Below are 16,338 nucleotides of genomic sequence, written 5' to 3' on the forward strand. Positions count from 1 at the left end.
CAGGGTGATGATTAACTGTCTATATTTACCATTATTTATTGTCTTCAACTTCCAGGATAAGAAGTTTCCAGAATGTGATGCATTTGTTAATTCAGTGGCTTTCTTCAATAAACACTGTCTCCTTAAATAAGTGGAGATGGGGACTATGTTTCCTTGCTTTCAATGCTGTTAACAGCCATTCACGTAATTCCACAGCTACACTTGAGGGAACTGTCCAAAATACAGAGGCTACGTTGTTCATCTTGACCGTCGCTAGGGGCATTGATTTGATCTGATCTCTCTATGCCAGCTGCCCCAGTGAGACCATGAAGCTCGCTTGAACATAGATCCATTGGTCATGAGATGGCTTAGGTGAGAAAGCGGGAAAACAATTTTAAGCATATGCCTTACTGATTATAGGAGTCTCACCATTAGGATCTGTGCCCATTCCCAAACACAGTCTCTGTGGGAGGGGATCCAAAAATGAGGCAAGACATAGTCCTTACCCTTACCCTTCAGGTAGGGAGGCAAGTTCAAATAAAATAGAAGGTTCTTATGTGGCAAGGAGTTTAACTCTCACTTCAATCTTATACTTCTGGTTGCCCTTTCTTTCTCTTTCTCTTTGCCAACAGAATATTCTATTTAGGTTCTGATATGCTTCAGGGTCCCCTCCCCAGCCCTGGGATAAATCTTAATTCTTCTCAGTCAGTCATAGTCGTTCTGTGCCCCATTTTAGTGATTAATGTGGGCATTGCTGTGTGGTGCAACTCTGGGCTACATCTAATAGGGCTTAAAGGAAAATCTACTGGATTGGGTAGGGGGACCTCACTCTTACAAAGGGCCACAAGACAAGGACTTTCCCTGTGCCACATATGGATATTATTTCATAGGGAGGCAATGTTGGGGATGCACAGTCGTCCTGAAACCATGAGAGGAGCAAAAAGATGGAAAGCACCTGGGTCTCCAATGACATCAATGAATTCCTGATTTAATCAACCCTCAGCTGCTCCACTTCTGGACTTCTTATTGTGTGAGGTAACAAATTCTTTAATATTTAAGCCATTACGTAATAGCATCCTATTACTTACAGCTCCAAATACTCTGGTTGTTTCAATTTATCTTCATTTTACAAATGAAGAAACTGAGGCTCAGAAGAGTTAATTTACTTAAATGCAAATTGAAACTTGGTCTGTTTATTTGCTAAGCTCAATTTCTTTCTATTCTACCACCCAACTTTCATAGGTCTTTATGTACTTTAAACCAAAAATAAACTATAAAAGGTTACATGTGCTAAAGGCTAAATGAGTGGGAGAGATGTGAAAAAAGGGAGTGGCACTCAGTCTGGGTTGGTAGTAGATGACTGACAAGGGTAAATTATGCCTTGAATCATTTTTAGAACTTTTCTGCAGCCAAGAACATATATGTGAGAAGGGAGCTGAACAATTATTTGATACATTCAATCAGATAATTTAATGTATCAGAGGATAACTAAAATCGGAAATCTAATTTTTTCTAAGCTGAGTAAGGATGCTAATTATTTAGAAATATACCACTTTGCTTTGCATGTTTATAGAGAGCCATTATCTCCTGAATGGTTTGGAGTATGGGAAAATTTATGAAGAGCTGAAAAAGTATAGGTTGAAATGAGTGCTTACTGTTCTGTCCTGAGAGAATTTTGTTTGGAGAGATAAGGGTATATTCCTCAAGGAAAAACAATAATTTAAAACATAATCACTACTTGATGCACTGCCAAGACTATCCAAAACCTTAGAATATGACCATCGTAATTAAGAATCAACTCATTCTATGCATATATTTCTCTCAATGGTCCGATTTATGTTTCCTTCTGGGTGTCTCGATGGTCAACAAAGGGGCAGTAATGAGTAGAGAAATAAACATAATGATAATAATGCATTGCTAAATTGCTTTGGTTTTTACACTGTATATTTAATTTTTACAGTCTCTTTGAATGCTCAGAAGAAAACATTCCGAATATCGAAATTCTCCTTATTTGAATTTAGAGTGGCATTTCTCAGGAATGCTAGTTCTTAAAATGCTCTAAGAAAAGAAGTAGAGTGGTGATGGTGGGGGGAGGAGAGCTAGTCATAACTTTGATGTTTGAGAATCTGTAAGCTTTTTTCCCTATATTCAAAACATACTGTGGTAGGTGCCAATCTTTGTTCATATCTAGCATTTTTTGCACTCATCTGAGTAGGAAAACTTTCCTTTTTCCACCAAACACCCCTTATATGAAATGTTTCTATAGAAAAAGTTTCTACTTCTTCTGGAAATGCCTTTGAAGTATAAAAACTAACTCATTTTCTAAGTATTGATTTTAACATTTAATTGGATTCTGTTGGGTTATACATTGGTTATAATTTTCTTTTACAATAGTTTTAGTTGGCTTTGGGAAGTCTGAATTTTTATATTATTAATGTTTATATTTATGCAAAGGTCTCTGAGAGATAGGAGTTCCTCATTAGGTTTATCTATAATGAAAACAAGGATACTAATAATCTCATATGAAGTAAAACCAAATTTTACCCATAAGTCAAAAGAAGATTTGAGGTAAAACCTAATGAGGCTGTATTAGAATTGATATGTAGTTTTTTGGGTTAATTATATGGAATCTCCTTAATTCCCCTGCAGGAAAATAAAAAACTTTGCTACTGGGACAAGGTAATATTGTGAGAATGTGGATTTATGTAGGGTACATAAAAACCTGGGTATAATAACACATGGCTTAGAAAAGTGAGCAAGATAAGTTAAAATAAACCCTAAAGATCAGAACACGATTTAACATAGGCAGCATAGTTTTAAAAATTGAATATTGGAAAATATATGAATTCTAATACTACTAGAAATTAAATAATGGAAGAAAGAATTGGTTTACCTAGTCGGAAACCAGGTACATCAGATGGTGGTGATATGAAGGCATTGTACAGAAATTTGGGGACAGCTATTCGAGCTCTTTCTTCATCAAAAAATAGAGTGGACCCTTCTCTTTCCCAGTATCTGACAGCTCCACATTTTGAGAACTACTGGCCCTTAATATGCTCACACCCCAAACCAAAGTGACACAATGGAGCCAAATTCTCTACAACATCTGTGCTTACCCAGTTATTCAGAGGGAGGGCAAATGAGTGCCTCTGGAAGAAATTAATTGGATTAAAAATCCTTAGAAAAATGCAGTTAAAAAAAAAACTGCAGAGAAAAACTGAACAGTATCCTGTAGTTTTATTGTTTAACATCGAACAGTTTTCTTAGAGCTATTATTGTGTGGTCAGTAACGCAAATGAGTAATTATGTATAATTTGTTAGGTATCAAGATTGATAAAGGAAGCACAGCTATAGAACCAAGAATTTAAATTGGAAGATAGAAGTGCAAATATTTATGTGAATTTGTGCCTTAAGAAGAAAAAAGAAAAGTATCTTTTCCTGCTTTGTTCACTGAAATGGTCCAGAAACAACATTCCATAGTGCAGGGTCCAAATTGTTGTCACCCAAATAATTTTTTTTTCTCAATGAACCCTGAAAGGAACCAGGGTTCATTGGGGGAAAAGTCTGATTCTATGTGTGGCACAAAGAAGGACAAGGTGAGCCTGGAAGATCTTTATGGTCCAGAAAGGAAGGACATTTTCAAAGATCAACAGGTCACGTCAAGAGGATATAGAAGCCAGCCTAAAAAATGTTTCCACTGACCAAAGCTCAGATAATTTGAGCATCAAAAGGAGAATAGTGCCTGTGGTTGTGTGAACATACATAAAATCTGAAAACCGTAAGTCCATAATGATATGCAGAAAGAGAAAAATTGATATATTCTGAAAGAAGGTAAAAAGAATAGAATGTATATCCAGTCAATCTTGGAATTCATTCATTTGGGTATTATGGCCTCATTTATTATATGACAAATAATATAGATACTAATGAATTTAAATACATCAGTTGGAAGGCACATTTGGACTTACAAAGGACCGTTGGTAAAATGACTGCATATTGTGACTTCCAGGTTGATGAAACCACACACAATGTCCAAAACTTAACTGAACATACATTTAAGTATTTTTAAGAGTCTTGTAGTCCTAAGTATATGGTAAATGCAAGATTCCATCATGTGCTAAAGTCATTAAAGTTATATTTCAAAGATCTAGAGTCTTAACTTGAGGTTCTGTAGACCCCCTCTAACTTGGATGGGAAAAAAGATTACATCTTCAATTTAAACATCTATGTGAAATTTAACATTCTCTTCAGCTATGCATGTAGGTCACAAATCACACTAGTATTAGCAGGACCCGTGACTTTGTCACCAGTAGAAATCACAGATATTTTCATATCATATTCCAGTTGTTGCAAATATCACAACATATTATTTATACTAATTTTACATTGTGTTCATAAAAATATATATCATAAATTTGTTTGTTAATATTTGTTAGAAATATTTCAGCAGAATTTATTTCCTCTTTAATCCTATTACTTTATTTTATGCATTTAACACGATGCTTAGAAAGTTCCATAGTCTTCACCAGACTGTCAAATAGGTCAGTGGTACCAAATAAGATTAAGAACCCCTGAGAATGAAAATAATGCTTTGTAATGGCTTATCAATTTGAGTGGGAGCTGCAAGATTTTTGTAGTAGGCCTAAGAAACTGAATCCAAGGAAGTGAGCTAAGTAGACACTCTTCTTTCGAAGTTACGAAACCTGTATTAGTTCTGAAACAGGGTAAAAATATTTTGACACTTTTCCCATTAAGAGCTGTGGTCCATGTCCCCTGTCTTTGAATCTGGGGAGGCTTGTGACTGTTGACAAATAAAGAAAGAAGTGACAGTATAGAACTTTGGAGGCTAAGTGCAAAAAGGCAATTAAGCTTCCTCCTCATTCTTTGAAACACTTGTTCTTGCAGCCCTGAGCTGCCATATAAAAAGTCCACTTATCTTGGGGCTGCCATGCTGTGAGGAAGCCCAAGCCGCATGGAGAGGCTTCTTGTAGGTAATGAGGTCAGCAATCTTGACTGAGCCCAGCTGTCGGGTAATCCCAGCCCAAGTGCCAGGCATGTTGATGGAGAAGCCTCCAGAGGATTCTAGCACCCAAGCTGTTTGCATCACCCCCAGGCATTCACTCCCCAGCTGAAGCCTTAGACATGAGAAAGCAGAGACAAGCCATCTCCTCTGTGCCCTGTCTGAATTCCTGGCATACAGAATATGGATCAAAATAAAATACTGGCTGTTTTATGCCACTGAGTTTGTTTTGTTTTGTTTTGTTTTTTTGCAGAGAACGGTTTGCCCTGAGCTGATATCGATTGCCAACCTTCCTCTTATTATTATTTTTTTCCTCTTCAACGCCCCAGTGGATGGTTGTATATCATAATTGTAAGTCCTTCTAGTTCTTCTATATGAGCTGCTGCCACAGCATGGCAACTGACAAACAGGTGGTGTGGTCCCATGACCGGGAAAAGAACCCAGGCCGCCAAAGTGGTGATAGCGCTCAACTTTAACCACTAGGCCGTCAGGGCTGGCTCAGTGCCACCGAGTTTTGAAATGATTTGTTATGCAGCAAGCAATGACCAGAACAGAGTTTCGGATGAGCCAAAAATGAATCTAGTTAGTTTTATGGCACGACTATCTCTTAGTAGATAATGTCTGTTGAAACAGAACAGGCCACCAGTAGCCAGAGAGCTATCCAGTTTTCAGGAAGAACACGCAAATTGTGTTCAACTGGCTGTAGAACTCAGACTATGTGATTCTGACTAGGTGGTCTCAGATTATGAGGAATCATCCTGAGATAGACTATTCCAGCTCTCTGGAGGCTACTTTGCTCTGTCCAAGAGTCCTTTCTATTCTAAGCTATTTTTCACTGAGTGTGGGATACCAGGCCAGTGCTGGACTCCACACCAACACAACATGCCTTTGAGCTAGGATGAGTGGACCTCCTTACGGAATTCAAAAGAAAAAACTGCTTAGTTGCCAGATGGCTGAAACCTGTGAAATTCTCACGAATATCTAGTGCCTGGATCTCCCTTGTCACTCTACACACAGCATTGCTGGTCTACGCTGCAACACAAACCACACACCCCTGGACAATGAGCACATCAAACCTCCCCCAAGGCATGGCGAGCATCTACAACGCAGAGATGCCAAAGGAGACCCCAGACCTCGGTTGTGTTGTGAGTCTTACGGTCTGGCTATCTCATATTCCTTTGGATGATGGACTGTGCGAAGCAGGAGAATTACATGGTTTTCAAAAAGCTTTCTTTTTAACCAGTAGATTTTTTACAAAGTCTTTTCAAGGCTGGTAATTAGAGATCTGCCATGCAGAAAGTATTCCGCAAGAAATTAATTTTGATTATAAAAACACTTTCAGGGGCTGGCCCCGTGGCCGAGTGGTTAAGTTTGCGCGCTCCGCTGCAAGCGGCCCAGTGTTTCGTTGGTTCGAATCCTGGGCACGGACATGGCACTGCTCGTCAAACCACGCTGAGGCAGCGTCCCACATGCCACAACTAGAAGGACCCACAACAAAGAATATACGGCTATGTACCGGGGGGCTTTGGGGAGAAAAAGGAAAAAATAAAATCTTTAAAAAAAAAAACACTTTCAGCTTATAACATTTTTATTAAAATTTTTTCTTATAAACCGTATTGAGATATATATACATACATATATTTACAACAAAGTACAGATTATCATTCACAGATCAATTTGTTTACGTCTAAGCCCTATTCCACCTTGAGCAAAATTAGCAATTTGCCCTGAGCAGAAGTTATTAAGGGCTTCAGAATCCCTTCCTGTAGAAGAAAACAGTCCAGAGAACTAGGTAGGATTGTAAATGGCTTGAAGTCCGCAGAAGAATGAGTTCCGTTACACAAAAATTCCATTGGTCTGCAAATGGATACATTTTAGAAGACTTTAAACTTAGAAAGAGATAATGTTGTGGAGAAATGACAATATTGCTTCATAAACCTAAGGCTATAACTTACGGGGGGAGCCCCTGGTTGTGGAACCTACTGCTCAGAGGCACTTCACAGGAAACAAAAGAAAACACACCTTCACTTTCGAACAACAGAAAGTAGAAGTTGGTGAAATTTGGTGAGACTGGCTAAAGTAATAGTGAAGGAAGTATAAATTCGTACCTGTGAGGTAGGTGTTGTGTGAGGAATTAATGAAATAGTGAGAAAGAGGCTGAGACATATCTTCATTCAAATCCAGTTTCTCAGGTGAAACGACTCCATTTTCTTCTCCGCTCAGATAGCGCATGAATCCGTCCACTGATATCTGTCCTGGAGGAAAGGAAGAGTTAAGAAGAATGTGAATGTATTCTTTTTATGGGTTGCTGGTATCACGTTGCCTTAGCGTTTTTTTCCAGAAAATTCTGGTAGCATCCAAGGTAGAAGACAGTGGTCACAATTGCATTTTAATATGGAAAAACAGTAGTCTAGGATCACACTATCTCCAAATACCACAGATAATAGAGAAAATGTGGTTACATGAACCTCACTGACTTTCATAGGATTTCAATACTTAAACACCAATCTCCTGTTTTTTTGTTTTTTTGGTTTTTTTTTTTGTGAGGAAGATTGGCCCTGAGCTAACATCTGTTGCCAATCTTCCTCTTTTTTTTGTTCTCCCCAAAGTACATAGTTGTATATCCTAGTTGTAAGTCGTTCTAGTTCTTCTTTGTCGGCTGCCATCATAGCATGACTTGATGAGTGGTGCGTAGGTCAACACCCAGGATCCGAACTGGTGAACCCCGGGCTGGTGAGGTGGAGTGGGCAAATTTAACCACTCAGCCAATGTGCTGGTACCAAATCTCCTGTTTTTAAATATAAGAATGGTTATCAACTTTATGGATGAACACCAAAATATTATTAGTGCTTATATCTGGATAATAGAATTAGTGGTGAATTTCCAAATTTTCTATTAGGAATTTATCTTACTTTTATAATCAAAGAAATTACTTAAAATGAAGCAAAAGTGTTTTCAAAGAATGATCTTTTCTCTGAAACAGAAAATAAAGAGGACCACAGATGAATCTCTCCTGGGACCACGAAATCGAATGCTCATAGAAAAAGGTCTTTACGTTTCTCATTTAGAATGACTTTACTTCAAATGGAAGAAATATGAGTTACACTTTAGTTTAGTTAGATTCTATTTAGATTTTTTCTTTTGGGTTTATCTTTCTGAGGTGACTAGCACTAAATAATGAGATAATTCTTTATCTTTATCATATTAATCTTTGTAGAATACATAGAAAGAGCCATCTTCACTATCTGGTCCATCACCACAGTTTGTTTCTTTAACTTTAACAATCAAAGCTTCAAAAAAACAGCACATTTGTGGGTAGTAGAGACCTTGCCAGGAAATGTTGGAGGGTAGTATTTCTCTTTTTCTTGTTGAAACAGTTTTGTATTAATATAAAAGTGGTATACCTTCATTGAAGAAAAATCAGGAAATGAGATGAACAGGGAGGAAAAATAAATCTTTTTCTAAACATGCCTAACTCTTCTTTCAGGGCAACTACTGTAAAAATCTTGAAGTGTATCTTTACCTTCCAGAAAAAAAAGTGTCATGTGTGTTTAATTCTTTTATGAAAATGCAGTCATATATATATACATATATGATTTAGTAACTTCTGTTGTTTGTATTAACTGAACAATATATTATGAACATTTTCATGTGAAAATAAATATTTAACTAAAACATATACTATATATTTATATTTTATAAATTAAAAATATATAACCATAACTTGACTGAGCATATTCCATTATCTTTGAACATTAAAGTTGTTTCTAATTTTTCACTAGTATAAATGACATTGCGTTGAATACTCTGGTAGTTAATTCTTGTACAATCTCTTAATTATTTTCTTAGGAGGATTCCCAGAAATAGAATTGCTAGTTCAAAGACTTTGAAGGCTTTTAAGGCTTTTAGTACATGTGACCAATTTGCTTTCTGTTGAAGTTCTAGCGATTTACTCTTTCACCAATGGTTTTCCTTCTCTTCACCCCTATACCAAACTCATATGTAAAAACACGGTCTCTCATAATCTAATTTTTATTAATTTGAGCATTACTTATTCTTGAATGGTAAGAGGTGTGTCATCTGTAAATGGTAAAGCTAGCATTGACTATTTACCATAGTGTAAATCTTTTCACATCCAATAAATTTCTCAAAATGACTGATGAGTACTTTTCTCAATTCTGGAAACATTATAGCTAAATCACCTTTCATATTTTCCAGAAATAAAGAAAGAAAAAGAAAGAAACTTGGTTTGGCTCAGTTAACGAGAAGAGCTGAGTTTTATGAAAGAAAGTTTTTCCTAAACAAACTTTTAAATAGGAACAATTATCTGCATTATAAACTCCTTAAAAATAAACTCTAACATATACCTTGATAATTTCAATAATGATAAAAGAGCTAAGATGGTCTCTTGTATTAGAAATAAGAAATATGACATAAAGGTCCTCACACTGGCATACCTGTGTGACCAATTTTGAATAGATGCCATAGTTTATGTCTCCAAATAACCATCACCAACAACATGATCCTTCCGCTCATGCGGCCATTGATGAGGTCACTTTGGTTAGTGCCTTTGCAGCCTTCGTTTTAAAATTTGTTTACAGTGGAATGCATATATCATTTCAGATTGGTTTTGATTTTTGGAAACAAACCAAAGTCAATGCCACTTAGGGCCAAAGCTATTTCAATAGATGGCTTTTAAAACTATGTTAGCATCTAAAACACATTTGGAGGCTTTTTTTTTTTTTTCCTGAGGCAGATTAGTCCTGAGCTAACATCTGTGGCAATCTTCCTCTACCTTATATGTGGGTTGCTGCCACAGCATGGCTAATAAGTGGTGTAGGTCTGCACCCAGGATCAGAATCCAGGCTGCCAAAGCAGAGCGCACTGAACTTAGCCACTATGCCGCAGGGCCAGCCCCAGAGGTGATTTTTTTTTTAATCTAATTTCTTTGTAGTCTTTTTTCTTTCTGTGACAAGTCCATTTTGTCAGCTTCTTCTCAAACTAGGCTCCATTCCTCCCTCCTTCCCTCTTTCTCTTCCTTCTCCCCTTTCTCCTTACCTTCTACTCATTTAACAAAGATTTACTGAACATCTGCCATGTGATGTATACACAGACAAATACAGCACAGTAAAGCACAGCCTTTGCTTCTGAAGAGCTCACAATCGAATAGGAAATAAGACTATTCACACCTGGAGAACCAGGCATGCGCTCCTCCAAAACAGGGTGTATATTTGTATCTTCGTCATCCCTGGAATCTACCATGATGCTTTGTGCACAGTAGGTGTTAAATCAGCATTTCTTTTTGATGATTAGTGATTCAAAATAGAAAATAATTTCTTCTGAAACTGGAAGATCACCACGGATAGCATAACTTTGATTCTTTTATCTGATTGGGTTGAATCATATGAAATTGCTAATGTTTGGCATTTTTAACCTATGCAAATGACAATTTCATACAACTCAGCCTCTAACTTGCCTCTTCCTCAAGGGACAGGGTAAATGTAAGTGTCTTTAGGGGCCAGCAAAGGAAAGTAATGTGACTGTGGAATAATGTGTGCCCCAAAGCACTGTGGGTATGTGTACACTTCTTCTAAAGGCATGCAAATAACAACAATAAAATACTGTGTGACCAAACATATCATCTTATGGTGCAAGATTTGACCATGAGGCTGCCAGTTCGTGTCTGTTATCTTGCAGGAATAAATATCCTTCGGTCTGATCAGCAACTTTTAAAAGCAATTAAAACAAAACCTATGGCAAGAATGACAAATTAATGTTAACTTTAGTGTTGATTCCCATTTATTGCATCTAATGCCTTCTGAGCACTTGTGTTGAGAAAGATTCTGAGCCACGCTTGTGATTAATTTTGATGTCTGTCATAGGTGAAAACAGAAAAGTGGAGGTATACAAGCTATATATTTGATATTCTCAAATAAGGGCATTATAATTAAGGTCAACTTATACTTGGCAACATACCAAAGAACACGTGTTGAAGTTTTATTTAATTCATTAATGAGGAAACCAAGAAGATAAGGCTATTTCAAAGGAGGCTTGAGACACTGATACATACATATGTGCGTGTGTCAGCAACCCCTCAAAACAAAAAAACCCCAAAACCTATAAAAATATTGCTAAATTGAATATAAATCTGGTTAATGTCCTATGGGTCACTTAAACATAATCTTTGGGTTATCTTCTCTACCTTTATTAGTTAATGGGAGTCAAAGAGTTTAACACAATTTTTAGCATAGATTAGAATCAGTTAAAAAAAAACAGGAGTTAGGTGAATCAGTGTTTGTGAGGATTATTTATAATTAATTATATTAAATAATTTAAAAATCTCCAGTGAAGGAATTTACCTAACCTTGAACAAGAACAATGAATGAGTTTGGAGGGCAGTTCAGAGTATGAGTGCAGACTGAAGGAGAGCAGACACCAGCGAGCAGCTTTTCAACCACAGAGCTTTGCCTTGCTAACTAAAGGAGCAATTGCATAAGACTTTTGAGGCATCAAACGACTAGGCAGAGATATGTCAAAGTCAAGAAAAGCCGATGAAAAAGTACAGATAAGGTACAGTAGATTTGTAAGTTGCAAAGTGTCAGTAAAGGGGGTCAGGAGTTCAGCTGAAAAAATGCAGATGTTTGGCAAATGAATTAGCCTAAAAACAGCTGGAATATTGCTGGTGCTAGTCACTTGAATGCATCAGTCTTTTTCCATCAGCTTTGCACGGTGTTTGCAAAAGTGCTTACAATTTTTTTTCTGGTCCATTGAGGAGCATAGAAGAACGGAAATCTTTGAGAATTGAGATAGGATAAGCATTGCTTTTCTAAACAAATTAGTAACAGCACAAGAAATCCAGCTTCCATTCCTGCAAATAATAACTGATCAAGAACAAATTCCTCAACCATAGGATGAATAAATTATATGGGCTCTTAAGTCTCTTCTAGCTGTAGAATTCTATGAATTCAAGTGGTTTAATACAAAAGGATGATTACTAGCTAAATTAAAACAAAATGTCCCATAGTAAAATGAGATTATGAGACATCAAACCACAATTAAAACCAACGCTACAATTTTCTGGAATAAAATCAACAAGAAGAGAAGTTAAGTTCAGAAGGATAAGGCCAGCTGACAAACGCTAAAAATAAAGCCGCTTACATATTTTCTTAATAAAAGATTGGTATGCTTCCAATTGGACATGTCACTCATAATGGAACCTAAAGATCTTTATTAGCATATATGTTGTTTGAACCACTTAGAGCAAAAGTGAAAAGATCTGAGTTCAATGGGGAGGAACAATCTTCAAAGAGATATAAGAGGAAAGTGGCATGATAAAATGATGGTCCCCAATGGCCATTTATATGTCTCCTCATCCTTCAGAAATATTTTTGCTGCAGAGAAACTCTCAAATGTCACACAGCTTTGCAAAAATGCCATGGTCAGCAACAGTACCTCGGCTTCCTTTTGCTTCTCCCCTTCCCTGGGGTGGATAATGACTGAGGCTCCACTGGGGGCCTCCTGAACATGTCAGGAAGATAGAAATTTGAACTTCTGCTGTGACAAAACGATACCTTCCAGGGATGTTTTAAAACTGTGCAGCGTATCCAGTGACACTCAACTGGATGTATTTCATGCTTTCAAGTGCATGCAAAGGCCCACGAATATATCACTGGGGTACAAGCTACTCCAATGCCTTCTCTAAACCTGAGGCCATCCCATGGGCCTTGGGAACAATTAAGAATGAGGAAGATCTGTGACCAGAAAAAGGAGCTCTGGAGAATAGAACAGAAGAATGGGAAGAGATTTGTGAACTGGTTCTCTCATCCTTTCAGCTCCTGATCCCTTGGTCTATTGACTTCTAGAAACCTACTCCAACAGGACTTTCCAGCTTGACTCTTCTGTTCCAGGCATCTGAGAAGAGATGTTTCAGCTCGAGTCTCTCCATGAAGAACAAGATATCTTGAACTTACCCTGGAGCTAGGGAACTCCTTTTTGGTGGTGATTAATGAATATATTTTTAGTGAGGGCCCAACTCCATGTGCCAGGGATAGAGAATAACCAAGGATTTGTCCATTCGAGTCCTGACCTTCAAGGACTTGAAAAACTACTGTGTAATATCCCTCTTTGATGCCTTTTGACGTGCAGTTCAGGTTTCTGTTTATTTAGTGTAGTTTTTTAATGCACATGTAGCTGAAGAGTTTGGAGTCAGAGCAAGGTGCCCACTTAGCAGATAAACAAACTAACTTCATGTTGGCCACAAAGAAGCCCTCTGGCTTCTTAAGGATGTAAATTTCAGGAATCCTCAGAGAGGATCCACTCATTTTGTTCCAGTTCTGCTCCAGTTTCTCTTTCACTTTTCTGCTGCCCACATCTTGCAGAACATGGAGGAAAATCAGCCAATTTTGATTGCTGATGGGCTGAATTTAGAAGGAAGGAGAAGGGAGGGGCTGAGTGTGGCCAGTGGATGGAGCAGCCAAGGTACAGTTAAGAAACCCCCATCTGATTTGCTCTTGATGCACAGATACTGCTGCAGGAGATGACTACAGGGAAACAGCCTGGTCTGGAAGCAACTGGCAAGGGTTGTTTTCTAAATTTAGATCTATTTCTATAGCTGCTGTCCAGAACTGCTTCTGCTATGATAGCTAGTAGAAACAAGCTCCCTCATTTCCCCTCGATTAGAAGCAAATGCTTCCAAACCTTTTAGTTGATGCTTTTGGTATTTACTTCTATATCTCAAAATAATATGCTTGTATGACTATTTTTTGACTTCCCACCATGGGAGATGAAGATATTGCTCTTTCTTCTTTCTACCCCACAGTACATAAACACATTCTTCCCAGCCTTCTGAGACAGCTATATTACAATTTAGTTAGATGTGTAATCAGTGCTTATTTTACATATTCTGTTCAGGGCTGAGTCATACAGTAAAACAATGATTATTTTTCTTTTAATGCACAATTTTTAAGTTTCCCTGTAGTTAATATGTCTTGTTTTGTCATTTGCTTCATTTCTTTGCACATATCTCTAATCCAACTTCAAACTCGCCACAAGTTATCCAAACCTCTTTGCAATATGTTCAAACACAATAAATGTTTTCCAGTTTCATTTTCTTGAGGGTCTTTCCTGGAGTCTTATGACCTGCTCCAATCTAGATTGATCAATTTCCATTTCTTTTACTTCTCTTCTTTGTTAAATCTCTTTTATTTCTGTATACCAGGTCTTCCTCTTTCATGGTTAGCTTTTTCATTTTAGTCAGAGAATGTTTTTCAGTAGCTTCCTGAGAAAGTGTTCATGAGTGTTCAATTTTTTGAACCTTGCATATGTAAAATTGGCTTCACGACACTTGCATACTTGATTGCTAGTTTAGCTGCCTATAATATTCTAGGTTGGAAAAATTATTCTTTTAGATTTTTGTGGGAAAATTTGCTTCATTGTCTTTTAGCTTCTAGTGTGGTTGTTAAGAGGTTTGAAGACTTACCGATTTATCATCCTAAAAACTGATATGTGGCCTGTTTCTGTTTGTTTGTTTTATCTTTTTGGAAATTTCTAGCATCTTATTCAGTTTCAGTTTTTTGAACTTTCACAATGATGTGCTTTGGTATAGGCTTATCTTTATCCCCTGTGCTGGGTACTCTTTGACTCCTTTCAGTCTGAAAGGTATGATCCTTCTGTTTGGGAAAACTTTCATGGATTATCCTTTTGATAATTTCCTCTGTTTTCTATTTCTGAAATATGATTTGGCAAAATTTTACATTTTTATACATTCTCTCTCCAATTTTTCATGTAACTTTTTTGCTCTACTTTCTGGGAGATTTCCTCAACTTTATTTCCAACTCTTCTTTGAGGCTTTTGTTTCTGCTGCCTTCTTTTTAATGTCTAAGAACGAGTTTTTGTTCTCTGATATTTCTTTTTAAAATACCATTCTGTTCCTTTTTCAGCAGTACAATATGTTCTGTTATCTTTCTACGGAGATATTATTATATCAATTACATTACTTTTAATATTAATAAAATTAATATTAATTAATTATTAATGATAATTACTATATTAATGATATATGTATATGATAACTCTTCTTCTCACTGCACTGTTTTCGCCAAGGTTACCTTTTTTACTGCTTATTTCTACTTTTTCAAGAAGTTTTCCTCATACATCTAGTAATTTTTAATTGTTCACATTTCAAACTGGGGGACTAAAGAGCTGATTGGATTTTTAAACGTATCTGGTAGTCTTGAAAAGTATGAGTTCATAAGGCATCATTGTAGAGGGCTCAGTCTTTGTCTCTTTGGAGTAACCCCTAATAGCAATACTGTTAGTTCATTCTTCTCGGGCTGATCAGAGTCCTGAGAGAAGATCTGTTTAATCACTTGCAAGAGAGTAAAGCCCTGGATGCCAGCATTCTAAAGCCAAATGGTGGAAGAATGCTGGAGGTCTCAGCACTCAGTATGTTTTTGATCACTTTATCTCCTTGTTTTAAAGTGGCAGCCCTCCCTTCACCTGGGCCTGTGTCAACCTCAGTCTTCTCCCAGGTGGGAGTTCTGACTATTCCACAAACAACTGTTAACCAATCCTCCTTATTTTAGGGCTTACCCCAACCCGACTTCCAGAGGACCCTAGCGCCATCAATTTCTGAGTCCTGTAAGGTTTTTTATAGAATAACTCAGGTTCATTCCCAGATTTTCACGTGGCTGATCTATGACCAATTTTCTCAGATTTGTTATAGCTGTAAACATATAGCCAGTGCCAAAATCATATAATTGCTATCTCTCATCCTATCATCCCCACTCTTGCCAGATTATGCCTTTAAAAAATATCTCTTTTAATGCACTTTCAGTGTGGCTTCACAAAGAGTTTAATTAGATGAATATGTTCAGCTCACCATATTTGTCCTGAAGTTCCATGATTTTTCCAGTGCACCACACTGCAGATATTTTTGTTCTGTTTTAAGAGTCAGATGTTGCATGCTTTATCCTTTGATCCTTATATTTTTAGGTAAAATTAAATCAGAAGGGAGGAACCAAAGGTTTTCTGTCATGGATCTGCTTTGCCTGGTCAGGGACTTATCATGGGGTTCCCTGGTTTTCTTTTACATCTTTCTAATGGAAAGTATGCAGTGATTAACATCTCACCACAGATGACACTCTATGGATAATTGTCTGTCAGGCTTTCCTCGCTACATCTTTTCCCAGGTAGAGTGTGGTCAGAGTCACAGAGGCAGCCTGTGCTCTCAGTGCTTTTCAGGTGGGAAGGTACGTGAACCTGTTGGCTTCTTCTGCCAACCTCACAGGCTGCTTGAGTGGAACAGGTATGGCAGTGTGTGTAAGGAGTTGTCAGTGCTC

The 16,338-nt window shown here is 37.3% G+C and overlaps 1 protein-coding gene across 1 annotated transcript in view; it reads right to left on the reverse strand.

The window, feature by feature from the left end:
- Nucleotides 1-16,338, reverse strand: part of PLCB1 (phospholipase C beta 1) — a 666,959-nt gene that overhangs the window by 169,301 nt on the left and 481,320 nt on the right. Inside the window, exon 10 of the mRNA XM_046679966.1 lies at nucleotides 7,108-7,254. Within this exon, the coding sequence (XP_046535922.1) occupies nucleotides 7,108-7,254 (147 nt within the window). The remainder of the gene's footprint in view (nucleotides 1-7,107; nucleotides 7,255-16,338) is intronic.

This window comes from Equus quagga, chromosome 12 (assembly GCF_021613505.1).
Source record: "Equus quagga isolate Etosha38 chromosome 12, UCLA_HA_Equagga_1.0, whole genome shotgun sequence".
NCBI lineage: Eukaryota > Metazoa > Chordata > Mammalia > Perissodactyla > Equidae > Equus > Equus quagga.